The 19,745-nt window shown below is 43.9% G+C and overlaps 1 protein-coding gene across 1 annotated transcript; it reads right to left on the reverse strand.

Annotated features, from left to right (window-relative positions):
• Positions 1-2,117: 2,117 nt before the first annotated feature.
• On the reverse strand, positions 2,118-17,329 carry cyp1a (cytochrome P450, family 1, subfamily A). Its single transcript, XM_078430000.1, has 7 exons — positions 17,240-17,329; positions 14,709-15,565; positions 14,246-14,372; positions 13,439-13,528; positions 13,214-13,337; positions 9,201-9,287; positions 2,118-3,444 (listed from the first exon to the last, which is right to left on the reverse strand). Exons 2-7 carry the CDS (start codon positions 15,555-15,557, stop codon positions 3,141-3,143), a joined length of 1,581 nt encoding a protein of 526 aa, XP_078286126.1. The 5' UTR covers positions 15,558-15,565; positions 17,240-17,329; the 3' UTR covers positions 2,118-3,140.
• Positions 17,330-19,745: the final 2,416 nt, after the last annotated feature.

Raw genomic sequence — 19,745 nt, forward strand, 5'->3', positions numbered from 1 at the left:
TTGCTTTAGCAAATACCTTGGAAAACAAGGACAAGAGGATTACTTCTCTCAACAACTTAATTGTTCAAAGTGATTGAAATCAATCAAGTGTTATGCAAAGTTTTTAATCATTTGATGACAGATTGCAACATGATGCTTGCTTTTTGTCCTCCTAATTCTGAAACAGATATTTTTTTCAAATTTTGCAACAAAAATGACCTTCGTCCAGTGCTGCATATATTAAGTTTAGTAAATTTGTTTCTTGGGAGATTTTACTTTCAAATCAATGCAGACGAGTTCATGCAGGAACACAATTGTTATTTCCCTCAGATAATGGATATACTGATAGCATTTTGATAGTTGTGACAAACATGGAAAGTCCCAGCCTTCTTCTTCTTGACGAATGTCCATAACAATGGAACAGCATTGCAATGAATCTCCAATTAGTTCAATCATTCATGCCATTCAAGTTCTACTTGAAAGCACGTGCCAATTTTGCATTCCTGATGCATTCTTGTTACATGCTGAAAATAAAGTGCTTGATATCTGAGTCAATTTACCAGTAGGTTTTCGTGTGCTTGTATTTCAACCCGATCCAGTTGACTGAATAAGGCCAAACACCTGCATCATCATTCCTACTTCTGCTTTGTAGGCAGTGCCTCATGACCGGCAACTGCACTAGTTCAAGAACTTGGTTCACTACCACCTAGTCAAGAATGATTTTGGTCTTGTCAGTATTGCCCACTAATTAGACACAGAACCATTGAATTAATAAAATAACCACTAAAGAAAAAAAGAATTGCCCAGCGGTAGAGTTGCAGCCTTACAGCACCAGAGTCCCGGGTTCGATCCTGACAGGTGCTGTCTGTACAGGTGCTGTCTGTAGGTTCTCCCCGTGACCTGCGTGGGTTTTGTCCAGGTGCTCCAGTTTTCTCCCACACTCCAAAGACAGATAGGTTTGTAGGTTGACTCAAAAAGCTGGAGTAACTCAGCGGGACAGGCAGCATCTCTGGAGAGAAGGAATGGGTTGAAGGGTCTCGACCCGTAATGTCACCCATTCCTTCTCTCCAGAGATGCTGCCTGTCTCGCTGAGTTTCTCCAGCTTTTTGTGTCCATCTTCGGTTTAAACCAGCATCTGCAGTTCCTTCTTGCACATTAGGTTTGCAGGTTAATTGGCTTTGGAATAATTGTAAATTGTCCCTAGTGTGTAGGATAGTGTTAGTGTGTGGGGATCGCTGGTCGGCGAGGACTCGGTGGGCCGAAGGGCGAGTTTCTGCGCTGTATTTATAAACTAAACAATAAACTCAATAAGTACAGGCCAGTCAGTTTAACTGTGATAGCAGGTAACTTCTGGAAACAATAATTAGACACAAAATCCACAGGCAGCCATGCAAGTGTGAAATGATCAGGGAAAACCGGGCATTAACTTGTTTAGACAAATTGTGTCAAACTGGATAGTGCTTTGTGATTAAGTAACAGAGAGGGTCAATGAAGAAAATGGTGACTGATTTTTTAATTTATGGCAATAGACAATAGACAATAGGTGCAGGAGGAGGCCATTCGGCCCTTCGAGCCAACACCGCCATTCAATGTGATCATGGCTGATCATTCTCAATCAGTACCCCGTTCCTGCCTTCTCCCCATACCCCCTGACTCCGCTTTCCTTAAGAGCTCTATCCAGCTCTCTCTTGAATGCATTCAGAGAATTGGCCTTCACTGCCTTCTGAGGCAGAGAATTCCACAGATTCACAACTCTCTGACTGAAAAAGTTTTTCCTCATCTCAGTTCTAAATGGCCTACCCCTTATTCTTAAACTGTGACCCCTTGTTCTGGACTCCCCCAACATTGGGAACATGTTTCCTGCCTCTAATGTGTCCAACCCCTTAATAATCTTAAACGTTTCGATAAGATCTCCTATCATCCTTCTAAATTCCAGTGTATACAAGCCTAGTCGCTCCAGTCTTTCAACATATGATAGTCCCACCATTCCGGGAATTAACCTAGTATTTCAGAGGCATTTGATAAGGTGTCATCTAATAGGTTTGTTGTCCATCAATGAGGTGTTGTATCAGCTTGTATAAGTACTAGAAAATTGGCTAATTAATAAGCAGAGAAACAACAACCTTTTAATTATTTTTGACCGGAAGTACTGTGCAGTGGAGTTTCCCATCAGTTGGTACCAAGAACGCTGCTTTTCTTAACCTGAACGGCTTTCCCTGATCGGCTTCAGGAATAAGGAGTCCCAGAACAAGGGTGATAATGAACAGATCCTAAAGTAACATGAGGAATTGTCTTTTACATGGTGTGTTGTTAGCTCTGGAATACACTGCTGGGAAACAGATGGAAACGGATTCAGTTGCACCATTCCAAAAGAAGCTGGATAATTAGGATAGACGCAAGATGCCGGAGTAACTCATCGGGAAAAAAGGCAGCATCTCTGGATAGAAGGAATTTGTGACGTTTCAGGTCGAGACCCTTCTTCAGACCTCCAAAATGACTATGGTGGACGGGTGAGAGAGTAGGAAGGTGGGACGAGCTAGATTTCTCTTCCGTCGAGCTGTGAACTGGAAAGTCCGATTGTCCACCTTTGCAAGAATGATCTGAGTCTTTTCAGATGCAGGTAGATTTGCTGCACATTTTCCTTCGATTCTGGACCCCTTTTCGAACAGTCTCCACATTTAACTAACAAACCAGCAACAAATGAGCAACAAAGAGAATTGGTTGGTTGTAAAACGTTCATTAATTATCGATAAAACGTGATATACTATATAAACACAGTTGTTCACCTCTGCAGCAAATTATTCAATTTGACCAGAGATTAAATGTATAAAAATCAATCCCTTTTTACAGTATAAAGAAGCGGTTTCATATATGGTTCCCTTAATACATGATTTTCTGTAGTAGAATATCTAATTTTAAAAAAATACAAGTACTTTCTTAAATGGGTTATTTATGAATACAGCTTCACAAAATTCATTTTCATATTTTTTTCATTTCTGCTTATACAGTGGGATACTTCTTCATTGGTACTTTAAATACAAGGCAACTATGGCACAGCAGCAGCATATTTCACTGGACATGAAAAAACATAACATTTAAGGCATAACTATGTTTCTGTAATATACAAATTGCATCCTGTCCTTAATTTACATCTTACAGAATTACGGTGCTGCCTTGGCAGAGAAGCGTTGCACAGCTTGCACTTCACACCTCTTGGGTTTCATGGTCAGTCCATAAATTGGCGTCATATCAATGTCCTGCCCTGGTTTCTTCTCAAATTGCAATTGTTGGATAAGAGAGGTGAGAAACAAGAAGACCTCTGTGCGGCCAATAGCCTCTCCAATACATCTCCTTTTGCCCATGCCAAACAGTAGCACCTTCTCGCATTCCACTTTGTTGGTAGTTTTTCCGTCAGCATTTAAAAACCGCTCTGGGCGGAAAGCTAATGGGTCTTTCCAGAGTGTTCTGAAATAAGCAAGAGCACAAATGCACGTTATGACTGAGGTAGAAAATAACATGAAATTGATTAACTTCAACTACTCCATACCACGCTTTGCATTGACCAGTTTCAACGACAGGAGAATGATAACTGCTTGACATCAAAACCAAAGGCAAGAATGTTATTGAAGGCTCAGGATAGTTTAGAAGAGAATACCTGAATGCTGAGGTTAGTCAATGACTATTGACTATTGAGACAGTTAAAGTTTAGTTTATTGTCACATGTACCAAGGCAGAGTGAAAAGCTTGTGTTGCGTGCTATCCAGTCAGCAGAAAGACAATAAATGTTTACAATCGAGCCATTTACAGTGTATAAGGGAATTACATGATAAGGAAGTAATATTTAGTGCAAGGTAAAGCCAGCAAAGTCCGATCAAGGATAGTCTGAGGGTCACCAAAGAGATAGATAGTAGTTCAGCACTGCTCTCTGGTTGTGGTAGGATGATTCAGTTGCCTGATAATAGCTGGGAAGAAACTGTCCAAAATCTGGAGGTGTGCATTTTCACACTTGCCAGTGTTTCTGCATCACTAAAATCTCCTCCCATCTTTTTTCTTTCAAATATATCTATACGGTTTGCTTCCATTATTCGCTGTTCCAGCCAATAATATATTCTGACCACATTCTGGGTAAAAATGTTCTGCAGAATTCCTGAGTGGATTTCCTGGTAACTCTCTTCATCTCATGTCTCAGCTTATACTCCTTCTCACAAATGGAAATATTCTGACTGCATCCACTCAATCAAGCAACCTAATTTTAAGGAAGATAGACACAAAATGCTGGAGTAACTCAGCGGGTCAGGCAGCATCTCTGGAGAGAAGGAATGGGTGAAGTTTCGGGGCAAGACCCTTCTTCAGTGTGAAGTTACTCCAGCTTTTTTGTAGGAAAATAACTGCAGATGCAGGTACAAATCGAAGGTATCACAAAATGCTGGAGTAACTCAGCAGGTCAGGCAGCATCTTAGGAGAGAAGAAGAATGGGTGACGTTTCGGGTCGAGGTCGGAAGAAGGGTCTCGACCCGAAACGTCACCCATTCCTTCTCTCCTGAGATGCTGCCTGACCTGCTGAGTTACTCCAGCATTTTGTGATACCAGCTTTTTTGTGTTATCTTTGTTGTAAACCAGCACCTGCAGTTCCTTCCTCCACAACCTAATTTTAAAGGCCTCGGTTAGGACTCTGTCTGAGATAAAAGAGGCTCAGTCTGTTTATTTTTATTTCAGATGTATACCCTACTTCTAAATCTTCCTCCATTCTTTCCATGCAGATATATAGTAGAGTTTTTCTTTCAAGTTTTAATCCTGCATACAGGCTTCTCTGCAAAGTTAAAAACTAAATTAAGAAGCCGATAGTTTTGCGTGACTGTTATTTGTGCACCAGCACCTTTTTTGTCTACAAAAAAGTCCTGGTTTTAATAAAGATAAGCAGTGGTCCTTGAATTCACCACAGGGCAACTCCACTGTACACTTCTCTTCAGTCTGAAAACCAGCCATTCATTCCTGCTCTGTCTTTCCTGTTAGTCAGCCAATTTTCCACTCAAGCTACAACAGATTCTTGTATTCCTTGGCCTTCAGTCTAAGTGACTGCCAATTCAGTCCCTGATTAATGTTTCTGGAATGTCACTGCCATCAAGGTTAAACAGACTGATCTGTAGTTAATATTTCCCTTTACTCTTTTTTTGATCAAGGACATAACATTGGGCTTTCTGTGTCCTCATGTATCGTGCATTTTATATATATTTGGAAGATTATAGTCAGGCATCCGTAATTTCCTAACTACCACCAGCAGCATCAGATGCATCACGTCTGTACTGGATGATTTATCCACTAAATACGACTGGCCATTCAAGTAGCTTTGTATGTTTATCCTATCCAGAATGTATTACAATTCCCTTTCCTGAAGTAAAGTACTTATTTTGTAGGTAGACACAAAATGCTGGAGTAAAGCATTCTGAAGAAGGGTCTCGACCCGAAATGTCACCCATTCCTTCGCTCCTGAGATGCTGCCTGACCCGCTGAGTTACTCCAGGTTTTTGTGTCTACCTTCGATTTAAACCAGCATCTGCAGTTATTTTCCTACACGTCTTGCCACTCCACTACTTATTTTGTGCCTCACTTCTGCCTTGGTCCCTGCCTTCAAGATTAAATTTTCTTCATGGTTTTTAATTGGCTACACCCCTCACAATTCATTTTCTCTAATTACCCTGTGGCTGATTGTATCCGCAATTCACCAATCTTATTTGATTATGCTACGTGTCTACTAATGTACACAATAACTCTCAGACTTTCATGTGTATTCTTTATCTAAAAACTTCATATTTCTTGTCCCAGTACAAATAATCCCTCCAGATTTTTTAACTTCTTTCCTTCTTTCCAATGAACTTTTCTGTGCCCAGAATCCAGCCAAAATAATTAGATTTCTACCCCCAACAGCACTGTCAAACCTTCATGCAAGGAAATTGGTCGCAGCTCTGTGGAGGCACGATTTGTGACAGTACAAATTCCAATACCTCATGAATTTAAAACCCTGCCCCCTGCACCATCTTACCGGCCACTCACTTATTGTGATATCGTCCTAATTCTGCCTCCATTGACACATGACACAGGGTCTAACCGAGAAATTGCTACCTTTTAAGTCCTGTTTCCTAATCCTTAAGATCTGCCCGCAAGTCCTCACCTTTACTCTTCCTTTATCATTAGCAGTGATACGGACTGTAACATTTGGCTATTCACTGGAATTTTCTGCAACAACGTTCCAGGACATCGTATAATTATTGCTTTCTTGACAATTCTTCACCTCCCTTTTAGGGTGAAACCACCAATGGTGCTAAGGTCTTGGCTCTGGCTGTACTGTCCATATCATCAGAACTCAGAGCCAAATGCTTGGTTAGAGAGTAAGGTAACCTTGGGGACATCTTGAACTACTAGCAGTGGTTGTCAAGGAGGCAGGAAATACCCTGGAGTTTTCACATGACACAGCACAGATGCCCCACCAGGCTTCTATTTACTGCATTCACTCAACTAACAGAAAAAAAAATACTTTTACTACCAGATTACCTGCTGTTCAACCTACTCTGAAGAAACTTTATTAAGTTCCTGACTCTTTGCTTAAGCCAATGCTTGTTCAGTTTTATTGTTTTGAGCATGCCTTTTAGAGTCACCATGAATCTGCTTCCCACACCACTATTAAACAAACTGTACTCTGCTTCTCATGCCCCTTTCAAACATAATTTATGGTATGAGTGAAAAAATCTCATTAAATTGCCTTAATTGCCAAGCTGTAATAACAAATGAATTAGGAACTTCCTGAGTACATAATGCAATTTATCATTTGTTATTCTTTTAATGCACAATCATTTTTTTGCTGTTGAAAAGGTCATCCGTTTCTTCCACCCTCCGTCTTTAATCAACTTTTACATAAATAGGCAAATGTAAAACATGACATCCTAAGTACCCCCAAGGGAAATCTGCTTCATTTGATTACCTTCATAGAAAGATGACAAGTTTGTAATACTGCAGGAATGTTGGGGGAAGAATGATTTTTCACACATTCTACTGACACAAGTCACAGTGTGCAACTGCAGTAAAACGCCGCTGAACTAATGCCAATCCATTAAGGAGTACTTTCACATTGCTTGCGAGTGTGCATTCAGAACATTAATGCCATAATTGAAGCACAAAGTAAGGGATAAAAACAAACAGCTGCCAAGCAGCCAATGCAAACAAATTGGCATAAGAATATCTCATATAACATCAAAAAAGGTCATCATCTCGATGTGCGATTACTGAGCCGGTTTCTTTCATGTCGGTGCCAAGGGTTTTTGGACAGTCATTGGCAGCAGTGTGCTTAAATTGCAACATGAAAAATTGGTAGGATAATGAAGGAGAAGTCACATATGAATTGTTGGATGCATGAAAGTCGAGCATTCGTGTGTGTGTTTTTTTTTAAGAGTTTGCATTTTCTTTAGTGCCTTAAAAAGCCACAAGAGTTGCTCAGACCGGTTCCCATGGTGCTAATCGTTAATTACTGGGGATAAATAGCACCAAGCATGTTACACATGCAAAGCAGCTCCACCAGCAATCACTGTGACCCAAGTGGAACACTCCGATTAGTTTCTAGCAAGGGCATATTAAGCTCCATGGGGGACTCCAATGTCATATGTGCTTGAGGCTGCAATCAATAAAACGTAGAGCAAGTGGAGAGTTATGGGTCTAAATTTAAAGTAGTTGGATTAGCTGTGCTATGGTTATTTACATGGGGCGCAGTATTCAGTTGCAGGGATAGGCACAAAATGCCAGAGTAACTCAGCAGGACAGGCACCATCTCTGGAAAGAAGGAATGGGTGACGTTTCGGGTCTAGACTCTTCAGTCTGAATTTTGTGCCTATCTTTGGTTTAACCCAGCATCTGCAGTTCCTTCCTACACATCCAGGTGCATGGTTTGCATGATGGCATGGTGGCTTAGGTCTAGTCTCCATATGCAGGTTTCTAGTAATCTGACTGCCAACTTTATTGAAGTTATTGCAGACGGAACACCATATTTTCATTTATAATTATGCAACTCTATCAATCCGAGTGCATTAGAAGAACAAAAAATCCTCAGACACAATCCTCAAGAAGCAGTTTTCAATGAGGTTACAACACAAAATTGCATACTTTGTGACCACCAGGACTACTCTTATCCCGAAAGGAAGGATTATATTTTATTTTTCCACTTTATGGATGAAGCTATTGATACAAAGCACATGGGAACTATAAATTGGCACGACCCACCAATATGAACATAATGCAACAGAAAGATATCTTTCAAATTATCTGCTCATTTTATAATACAGAAAGTTTCATGAGAATTTTATCTTATCACTTCCCTTTGCCTGCTTCAGAAAGTAACCACTCCCCCGACTCCCGACTTAATATAAGTGCAGGAAGACCTTTACTGGGGGAGGTTTTCAGCTCGGCATGTTTGTAGATTTTAGAGGTAGTCAATAAAAAATGACTCATTCAGATCAAGACATCGTAAAGCTTCATTAAACCCACAAGACTTGCTTTTATGATGAATTTTATAAAATGCTTTGGCTGAAAGCAAACAGGACAAGATTGAAAAAGGGCACAAAGGAAGAGAAATGACATTCTGGCCTTCCATCACAGTGTGGAGGGGACTGGAGGAGACTCACTGTGATGGATGTTTCTTTTTGTTTTGTGTTGGTTTGGGTTGTGTAATTTGCTTATTTTATTGCTCTATTGTTGGACTGTGGGTGACGAAATCTCGTCCAAAAGACGTGTTTTTTGGATGACAAATAAAAGGTAATTCTGATTCTGAATTCTGATTCTGAAGTTCTGGAGTAGCTCAGTGGGTCAGGGTGCATCTTTGGAGAACATGGATAGGCGATGTTTCCGGTCTGGACCCTTCTTTAGATGAGGGTCGTGACCTGAAACGTTGCCTAACTACGTTCCCCGAAGAGGCACCCTGACCAACTGAGTTACTCCAGCACTTTGTGTCTTTGTTTGCAAAGCAGCATCTGCAGTTCCTTGTTTCTATAAGGTTGGAAAAGGGTTAAATTTGAAAAGTAATCAATTACTGCAGTCCACCCATCAATCGTAGCAAGTTGGAATTTTCCAACTCAATAAAGTCTCACCCCGACTTAAAAATATTTAGAAAGAAGACAAGAGAAGGTGTTGACACAGCCAATACAAATGTTATAACTTAAACAACATGGAAGTATACTTACGAATCATGATTCACTTGCCATTGGTTCACAAAAACACATGTGTTTTTTGAGATAAAATATCCATTTAATGCAGTATCTTTTGTTGTGCTGAAATGCAAAATGATTCTGAATTTAGCACTGCTGATAACTCAGTGCATCAATATATCTCTATTAATAAGCTACATTGTAAAAGTTAGGGATGAAAGCGAAAGGAAACCTCTCCTGGACAGTCGATAGTATTACATGCAGTTCTGTTCACCCAGCTAGAGGGAGGATGTCATTAGTCTAGAAAGGGTGCAGAGAGGATTCACAAGGATGTTACCAGGGCTTGAATGATCAGGTTGGGACTTTTCTCCCTGGATCAGAGGAGACAGAGGCGTGACCTTATGGAAGTATACAAAATCAAGAAGGGTAAATGGTGGATAGATTTAAACGGGATTCACAGAAACATAGAAAATAGGTGCAGGAGTGGGCCATTCGGCTCTTCGAGCCAGCACCGCCATTCAGTACTACGATCCTGCTTTCTCTGCATATCCCTTGATTCCATTAGCCCTAAGAGCTAGATCTAGCTCTCTCTTGAATATATAGTCAAGTATATATTTTCCATACAGATGACAGTGGGTATCGATTCATACAATGTGGAAACGGGCCCTTCAGCCGAACCTCCCCATGCTGACCAAGATGCCCCATCTACATTAGTCCCACCTGCCTATGTTTAGCGGCATACCTCTAAACCTTTCCTATCAATGTGCCAGTCCAAATATCTTATAAATGTTGTTATATCGAACAAGCTTCCTCGAGAAAGTTGCACAGGTGCAATTGCACTATTTAAAAGACATTTGGACAGGTACATCATGAGATAATGTTCAGAGGGATATGGGGGAAATGTGGCCAAATGGGTCCAGCTTGGACAGACATCGTGGTCAACATGATGGAGTTTGGGTGAATGACCTGCTTCCATGCTGAGTAACTCTATGACATCCTGGAATTGTGAATGGTGGCTTGAGGCAGTAACAGAAGCAGTTCCGGGAAGACGACCTCTCAAATGGTTTGCACATTTTCATGCACAAAATAACTAATGACGAGTATTGCACCAAAATTCAACCAGACATTGAGGTATTTTCTCTTAAAAATCAACATGTGAAGCATTTTACTGCTGGTTGCAGAATGGATCGTGGCCTGGGTATTTGGGAGATGTCTCAGTAAGATATTGGAAGTCACCACTCCATGCAAGAATCTCAATAGACAATAGACAATAGGTGCACGAGGAGGCCATTCGGCCCATCGAGCCAGCACCGCCATTCAATGTGATCATGGCTGATCATTCTCAATCAGTACCCCGTCCCTGCCTTCCCCCCCATACCCCCTGATTCCGCTATCCTTAAGAGCTCTATCTAGCTCTCTCTTGAATGCATTCAGAGAATTGGCCTCCACTGCCCTCTGACCCAGGCTCCATTGGCCTCCACTGCCCTCTGACCCAGGCTCCCAGTGGCACGGAAAGGATCACTAGATTGAAGACTTATGCTACATGGACTGACATGCTACAGCGATGGTACTCTGGAGCATCATGCGAGAATGTGAATCTGATTGCCAATTATCATTGCATTTATTGAAAGCAAAACTCACAATTTCACTCGCATCTTGCCAACGTATCAATATACCAGCACAAAAGAGGCCATAAAAATCCCCAAACATTTTTTAAGAGCAGCACGGTGGCATAGCGATCGAGCTACAGCCTTACAGTGCCAGTGATCCGGGTTCGATCCTGACTATGGGCGCTGTCTGTACGGAGTTTGTACGTTCTCCCCGTGACCTTTGTGGGGTTTCTCCGAGATCTTCGGTTTCCTCCCACACTCCAAAGATGTACAGGTTTGTAAGTTGATTGGCTTCGTGTAAATTGGCCCTAGTGTGTGCAGGAGACTGTTAATGTGCGAGGATCACTGGTCAACGCGGACTCGGTGGGCCTAAGGGCCTGTTTCTGCACTTTATCTCTAAACTCAACTAAACTAAAGAGGGAATTTTCAATGGGAGTAGAACTGGTTCCATCCTTAAAACAAGGATTTTGTTTTATTGGAGGAATAACCTACAGGGGACACCCTCGGTGTAGAATGGAATATCATGGAGAGAACAACTGAAAATAAGACTGCCGGCCAGACAAACATATGAAAGTAGCCACTTGCTGGCACATCTGGAGCCCATATGCACACAACAAGGTCCCATCAATTGTAGTGAGGCCAGTGACCATAATATTTGTTTTAATGCTGTGGGTGGAGTAACAAAGTTAATTCCCAGAATGGCGGGACTGTCGTATGTTGAAAGACTGGAGCGACTGGGCTTGTGTACACTGGAATTTAAAAGGATGAGAGGGGATCTTATTGAAACATATAAGATTATTAAGGGATTCGACACACTAGAGGCAGGAAACATGTTCCCGATGTTGGGGGAGTGCAGAACCAGGGGCCACGGTTTAAGAATAAGGGGTTGGCTATTTAGAATGGAGATGAGGAAAAATCTTTTTCACCCAGACAGTTGTGAATCTGTGGAATTCTCTGCCTCAGAAGGCAATGGAGGCCGATTCTCGGGATGCTTTCAAGAGAGTTAGATCGAGCTCTTAAAGATCGCGGAGTCAAGGGATATGGGGAGAAGGCAGGAATGGGGTACTGATTGTGGATGATCAGCCATGGTCACAGTGAATGGCGGTGCTGGCTCAAAGAGCCGAATGGCCTACTCAGCACCTATTGTCTGTTGTCTAGAGGTATTGATCAGGATTCCAGGAGTAACTGCAATACTCATTGATGAAACAGTGTTGGAGAGGGAATGCAGCTGCACACTTTAACTGCTCATCTCTGAAAGATGGAAGATTACTGGTGATTTTAGAGGGAAGCTGCAAGCTGTGTGCTTGCATTGAGTCAGGGAAGGGGATGACATTATTGGGGAGTTGACAGGGTTGCTAGTGGTTACAGATATAAAAAGGTCTCCTCTAGACACATCCAACCAAATCACTTTTGTTTTTTTGCATCTGATTTTTGGAGATTTCCGCTGCAGATCTGAGTTTTTTGAATGCAGTGTCTAAATGCAGTCCGATGTGATTCCCAACCTGCCCACTCCCCTCTGCACCAGGTGCCCAAAGATCAGGAGTGTGGTGTTGTTCGGCAGGACCTGCCCGAAGGCTCATCGGTCAGCAGGACATGGAGGGAGCTGAAGACGTTAGGCGCTAGGAGTGGGTCAGTAGGAGGGTGAACCCGGGTAATGCTTCCAGCACCTTCAAGGTTGGCCTGCAGGAGGCGCCCCTGGGACAGAAAGATGGCCGGGCGAGGAGAGGAGAAGGGAGCATGGTGTTAATTTGGCGGAGGTGGAGGGGATGTATGGTGAGGTGGTGGTGGGTTAACGGAGCAGAGGGGGGGGGGGGGGGGCATGAGGACCGATGTGGGGAGTAGTTAGGGACATCAATTGGTGGGAGCTGCTGAAGTACATCGAACATGCGGGCCAACTGGACTTCGAACATTGAATAATGGCGCCAAAAATGGCAACGCCTGCATATGTAAAAAGTATTTCACAAAGTGCTGGAGTAATTCAGTGGGTCAGGTTGCATCTCTGGAGAATATGGATAGATTGCGTTTCAGTTCAGGGATGCTGCCCGACCTGCTGAGTTACTCTAGCACTTTGTGTCTTTTTGTTATGAACCAGTATCTGCAGTTCCTTGGTTCTACATTCAGGCATTAACTGGATATCCCTTTCAAAGACATATAATGGCCCATATAGCTGCCAACGTTGTGTGTAGGAAGGAACTGCAGGTGCTGGTTTAAACCGAAGATAGACGCAAAAAGCTGGAGTAACCCAGCGGGTCAGATGGCATCTCTGGAGAAAATGAATGAGTGAAATTTTGGGTCTTCTGCAAAGGTCGCGATCCGAAACGTCACCTTTTCCTTTCCTTCAGAGACACTGTCTGACCCATTAAGTTACTCCAGCTTTTTTCTGACCATCTGGCTGCCAAAGTTGCTGTTACTTGTAGTCCTTGCGTGAAGCCCTCTTACCAGTGAGGAATGGTGAATGGTAGAAATGATGAGTGTCGAAAAGTCTCCATGATGAAAGCTTCGGTGCGGGGCAATAATGGTTTGTCTGTTATCCTCGGGCTTCTGTCTTTTCCAATGGCCTCATCTAAAAGGAGGATAAAAGTCAATTGTGGCCAATGTGGAAACCAGGATGTAAAATGTCAACCAGGGATTAAAATGAACACCCTGAATGTTGAGTAGACACACCTATTTCCTCGTACAATTTCTCCTGAATGTCAGGATAGGAGACCAGGTACAGGATACACCAGGAGAGCGCAGTAGTTATGGTGTCGAAACCTACGGAGAGTAAGAGAACATGGGCTTTTAGGTAACAGGCAGTCTCGTTAGACATTGCATGGATTTTTTTTAATGGGGCAAGTACCCCCAAATGTAAAGGGTACACCCTAATATACACAATTTTTCTGAGGAAGGGCCTCGACCCTAAATGTCACCCATTCCTTTTCTCCAGAGATGCTGCCTGACCCGCTGAGTTACTCCAGCTTTTTGTGTCTATCTTCAGAATTAACTAAACTTTGCAAAGCTACAACCTTGACCATCCAGTGAGCAATTTATTTATTGGTAAAATGTTCGCTGCACCACCCACATCAGATCCAAACATAACGCTTCAGTTCGAAGGTAGGCACACAATGCTGGAGTAACTCAGCGGGACAGGCAGCATCTCTGGAGGAAAGGAATGGGTGACATTTAGGGTCGAGACCCTTCTTCAGACAGAAGAAACTATGTTTCAGACTGAATAAGCCCTGTCGAGCTTCATCAGAATGGCACATTCTTCAGTCTGAAGATGACTCTCCACCTGAAACATCGCCCATTCCTTCTTCTCCAGAGGTGCTGCCTGTCCCGCTGAGTTACTCCAGCATTGTATGTTTACCTTCGATTTAAACCAGCATCTGCTGTTTTTTTGTTTCCCTAACGCTTCAGCTCAGTAGTTTCAAGAATTGGGTCATTAGCGCGCCCGATACTTTCTGTTGGTTCGCGTCAAACGGCTCCTCTTACCGGCTCCAAATAAATCATTCACGATGCCGACAATCTTTTCATCGGATATTTGGATATTGGCATTCTCGTCCACTTTCTTATCCTGACAATGACCGATCAGCGAATCGGTGATATCCCGAATGTTATCCTGGGGAAGGGAGGAAAACGCGCGGGTTAGCTGCGGTTGGTGGGATACGCTAATGGCAAAGAAGGTGTAGGAAGGAACTGAAGATAGACAACATGCTGGAGTAACTCAGCGGGACAGGCAGCATCTCTGGAGAGAAGGAAAGGGTGGCGTTTCGGGTCGAGACCCTTCAAACTCTTCAGACCTCCGAGTCTGAAGAATTGTCTCGACCTGAAACGTCACCCATTCCTTCTCTCCAGAGATGCTGCCTGTCCTGCTGAGTTACTCCAGCATGTTTTGTCCATTTATAACAGAGACGGTCTACATTTCAATAGAACGAGACGATGGAAGCGTCCTCACCTTGTCAAATGTGCGGTAATGCTCCATGACAATGTTCTCCACGAAAGTGGCGAATCTCTTGTTGATGGCGATAAACTTGTCCATGGAGTAGTTCGGGAGGAATCTCAGGATCGGGATGAAATCGGCGGGGTTGCCCGAGGCTGCGATCTTGCCGAATTCGTCGCTGACATTGACGATGTCGAGCAGTTCTTGGTCTTCGTGGCTATAGCGCTTGCCGAAGCACAGGGCGCAGATGACATTGGCCACCGACACCACCACGTACCGCATGGGGTCGAAGCTGCCCCTGGTCTTCATCTGCTGTGTGAATACCTGGACCAGGTGGCGAGCCTCGTCGCAGACATGCTCCTCCAACAGGCACGAGTGTGTTGAGTTCTTACACTCCTCGGCCGAGAAGGTGCGCAGCGCATTTTGCGCCAGTTTTCGGCGCAGTCTCCACACTTCGCTGTAGTCGCTGCTGAAGGTCAGGCTCTTGCCGTTGTTGATGAACCTGAAGCTGTAGAGGTTGGGGCGGCCGGCGAAGTCGTCGCCTTGCTTGATCAGCGCTTGCTTCAAGGTGTCCAGCCCGCTCAGGACCAGCACCGGCCGGGTGCCGATCTGAATCTGGAAGATGTCCCCGTACTGTTCTCCCAGTGAGGTGAGGGTCAGGTGCGGGTTCTCCCCCAGGGATAAGCTGTGCCCGATGATGGGCATGCTGGGGGGGGCCGGGAGTTGCTTCAGCCCCTTGGGAACTTTGCTTCTGGTGGCGCGGATCAGCAGGAAGATCACAGAGAAGACGGCGACACCGATGAACGCCTCCGTGACGGTCACCGCCGTCAGGTTCTCCAGTACCTGGGTGCCAGCGTTCCGCATCCTGTCACCTGTGGGACAACAGAGAGCTTCATAAAACTAAGTACCAACAACTCGCCAGCGGCCCCATTGCCAGCTCCCTCAGTCTTTGGCACGTCTCAATGAAACGCCCGAGTTCCCGCCCTAAACCCCCCTCTGCCCCCGGATAGACACAACATGCTGGAGTAACTCAGCGGGTCAGGCAGCATCTCTGGAGAGAAAGGAACAGGTGACGTTTCGGGTGGAGACCCTTCCTCAGACTGACATTCCTTCTCTCCGGAGATGCTGCCTGGCCCGCTGAGTTGGTCCAGCTTTTTGCGCCTATCTTCGGCTTAAATAGACAATAGACAATAGGTGCAGGAGTAGGCCATTCGGCCCTTCGAGCCAGCCCCGCCATTCAATGTGATCATGGCTGATCATTCTCAATCAGTACCCCGCTCCTGCCTTCTCCCCATACCCCCTGACTCCGCTATCCTTAAGAGCTCTATCTAGCTCTCTCTTGAATGCATTCAGAGAATTGGCCTCCACTGCCTTCTGAGGCAGAGAATTCCACAGATTCACAACTCTCTGACTGAAAAAGTTTTTCCTCATCTCCGTTCTAAATGGCCTACCCCTTATTCTTAAACTGTGGCCCCTGGTTCTGGACTCCCCCAACAGTGGGAACATGTTTCCTGCCTCTAACGTGTCCAACCCCTTAATACTCTTATACGTTTCGATAAGATCTCCTCTCATCCTTCTAAATTCCAGTGTATACAAGCCCAGTCGCTCCAGTCTTTCAACATATGATAGTCCCGCCAATCCGGGAATTAACCTAGTACACCTACGCTGCACGCCCTTAAACTAGTATCTGAAGTTCCTACAAACCCCTTCGCCCCTCTTCCCTCGTGGAAGATGCTCCTTAAAACTTACCTTTCGCTGGTCTCCCCATTTGTCCTCTTTTATGCTTCGACGTCAGCTTTGTTTTAAAACGACGTCAGATTTATTTATTTTATTCTTAATTATTGACTGTATGTCGTGTTGTTACTTGCGAGCAAAGCACCAAGGCAAATTCCTTGCATGTATGGCGAATAAAATGTATTAAATTCAAAATAACACTTCTGTGGTGCGATTTGGGACGATTTTGCAGAGTTAAGGCTATGCAAAATCCGAGCTATTATTTGAATGCTCCTGTTCTTAAACAGCGCGCATTAGCAACCGAGACCAACGCTTAACAATTCTGCAAATGCTTATATATATATTTGCAAACATTAATTTCCCTGATGCATATTGACGCCCTGTTTCGACTAGGCGGCTCAATAAATGGAGGTTGCGCTCATTAATCTAAAGAGCGAGAAAGATTTATTACCCATGTGCGGGCACTCTAAATTAGTTTAAGAATGAAAAAAAACCTTAATCCTATCACTTATATAACATGCAGCCGTGCGTCTGCAACTGTGCGCTGCGCATATTGCTTTTTAAACGCAACGCTTCTTAGAACGACACATAGAACAGTCTCAGTCTGAAGAAGGGTCTGTCTCGACCCGAAACGTCACCCATTCCTTCTCTCCAGAGATGTTGCCTGACCCGCTGAGTTACTCCAGCTTTTTTTGTGGTCTATCTTCGGTTTAAGGTTTAAACCAGTTCCTTCCTATACAACAACATGCAAGACGGAGATTTGCACAGAACAAAGGCACCGGTCGCCTGTGGGAGAAGCAGTTCATGCCTACCTTTTCCCCAACTTCAAAAGAGAACCACCTTGCTGGCAAAGTCTTGGCGGTTGCAAATGTGCAGCTAACGGCCAAGGCTGAGAGGCGCTGGCACAGTGCGAGGCATACACTGGATGCGGACCTTTATAGAGGCATCTCCCGTGCGCCTGATTGGCTGCAGGTCACATGCAGACGTGTGAGCGGACTCATTCTCTGCCAGCCCCAAGCGACTTTCGCAATGCCCAGGGTAGAAATGTACACAATCCCGAAAATAAATCAATGACTCTGATTCAACTGCGATTGTTAATGATCAGAAATCTACATTTTCATTGTAACTTCGTGACGATTCAAACCAGGTCGACGGTGTACGTTATTGTGTGTGTGTGTGTGTGTGTGTGTGTGTGTGTGTGTGTGTGTGTGTGTGTGTGTGTGTGTGTGTGTGTGTGTGTGTGTGTGTGTGTGTGTGTGTGTGTACATATATACATATATATACTGTATATGCACATACACACACATATATATACATACATATACACATATATATGCGTGATATATATATATATACATTTCTGCGTGATATATACATGCAATGTATATATATGCTATATATATACATATATATATGTGTGTATATACAGATATATAAATATATATAACGTGTGCCGCCATTGTATGTGTGTATGTGTGCATATATATATATATGTGTGTGTGTGTGTGTGTGTGTGTGTGTGTGTGTGTATACATATATCTCATATACACCTATATATATATGTGTGTATGTGTGTGTACGTATATCTCATATACACCCATATATATATATATACATCCATACACACACACACACACACACAATGACGGCACACGTTATATATATTTATATATCATGCCATATCAGCAGATGGGCAGCATCTCTGAATAGAAGGAATGGGTGACGTTTCGGGTCGAGACCCTTCTTCAGTCTGAAGACGGGTCTCGACCTGAAACGTCACCTATCCCTTCTATCAGGAGATGCTGCCCGTCCCGCTGAGTTACTGTAGCATTTTTGCGTCTGTCTTCGGTGTAAACCAGCATCTGCAGGACATTCCTACATATATGTTATATCATATCGGAGGAATTTTACAATGCAGTCTAACACCAAATCATAATTTCAGCGTGAGTAATCTTTAAGATTCAGTCTCATATTTCGTGAGACTGAATTAACAGTCACCCCTGCAGATTCCCGCTGCGTGTAAAATTATAAGAGGTACAGGTAGGGTCGACAGTCAGAACCTTTCCCCTCGGGGTGGAAACAAGTGCAACACTGGAGGGCATAGCTTTGAGGTGAGAGGGGCAAAAGTGTGAAGCATATTTGCGGGACAGGTTTTTTTACACATATGGGTGGGTGGTGGGTGCTTGTAATGTATGAGTGTCTGGGGGTGGCTGGGACTGATACGATGGTAGCGTTTAAGAGAATTTTGGATAAACATAAGGATATGCAGGGAATGGAGGGATATAGATTATGTACAGGTCGATAAGAGAAGGTCTTGGCTTTGAGTACCGCACCGACATTGTGGAGCTTAGGGTCCGGTCTTGTGTGGTAGGGTCCGGCCATGTGCCTTACTGTCTTATTCATAGCTGTTAGACAACCAGAATACGCGCAAAACGTTGGTTGTTACTCGGAGCCTTAAATAGACACAAAATGTTGGAGTAACTCAGCGGGACAGGCAGCATCTCTGGAGAGAAGGAATGGGTGACATTTCGGGTCGAGACCCTTCTTCCTCTCCGGTACCTTAACCTGCCTGAAAAGGGGTCTCGACCCGAAACGTCGCCGACTCCTTCTCTCCAGAGATGCTGCCTGACCCGCTGAATTACTGTGGCATTCCGTGTCTTCAGTTTAAACCAGCATCCTACAGTTCCTTCCTACACCTTAACCGGGTTTCCTTTCTGAAGATAGACACACAAAAAAAAAAAGCTGGGGTAACTCTGCGGGTAAAAAAAACAGCATCTCTGGAGAAAAGGAATAGGTGACGTTTCGGAGACTCTTCAGAATCTGACCCGAAACGTCACCTGTTCATTTTCTCCAGAGATGCTGCCTGTCCCGCGGAGTTATAGACGATAGACAATAGACAATCGGTGCAGGCGTAGGCCATTCGTCCCTTCAGTAACTCCAGCTTTTTGTGTCTATCTTCAGTTTAAACCAGCATCTGCAGTTCCTTACGACACACTGTTGTCCTTTCTGTTAGATGCTCACTGGTTAGTTATATATTTCCAGATTCTCTATTAGTTTTGGAGATTTAAACCCTTCCTGTAGCAGCTGTGAGAAGATGAAAGACTCCCGGTACAACATCCCCGCACTGCTTGGCCGCAATGTCAAACCGAAAAGAAAACGGATTGAGAAGTGGAACAGTTTTGTTTTTCACTCAGAGGGTAGGGACTCTAGAATTTTCAACATAGTTTGGTTTCGTTTAGAGTGACAGCGCGGAACAGGCCATTCGGCACACCGGGTCGGCACTGACCAGCGATACCTCGCACACTAACACTATCCTAA

The sequence above is a fragment of the Rhinoraja longicauda genome, chromosome 38 (assembly GCF_053455715.1).
Source record: "Rhinoraja longicauda isolate Sanriku21f chromosome 38, sRhiLon1.1, whole genome shotgun sequence".
NCBI classification, from domain to species: Eukaryota; Metazoa; Chordata; class Chondrichthyes; order Rajiformes; family Arhynchobatidae; genus Rhinoraja; species Rhinoraja longicauda.

Bases quoted from the DNA above. Each gene is read 5' to 3' on its own strand.
- cyp1a (XM_078430000.1), bottom strand. From the start codon at position 15,557: ATGCGGAACGCTGGCACCCAGGTACTGGAGAACCTGACGGCGGTGACC. The intron at 13,529-14,245 runs GTAAGAGGAGCC...TACTCTCCGTAG, and splicing joins GAATGATTTATTTGGAGCCG to GTTTCGACACCATAACTACT. The intron at 3,445-9,200 runs GTAAGTATACTT...TGCTTATTTCAG, and splicing joins TGGCAAGTGAATCATGATTC to AACACTCTGGAAAGACCCAT.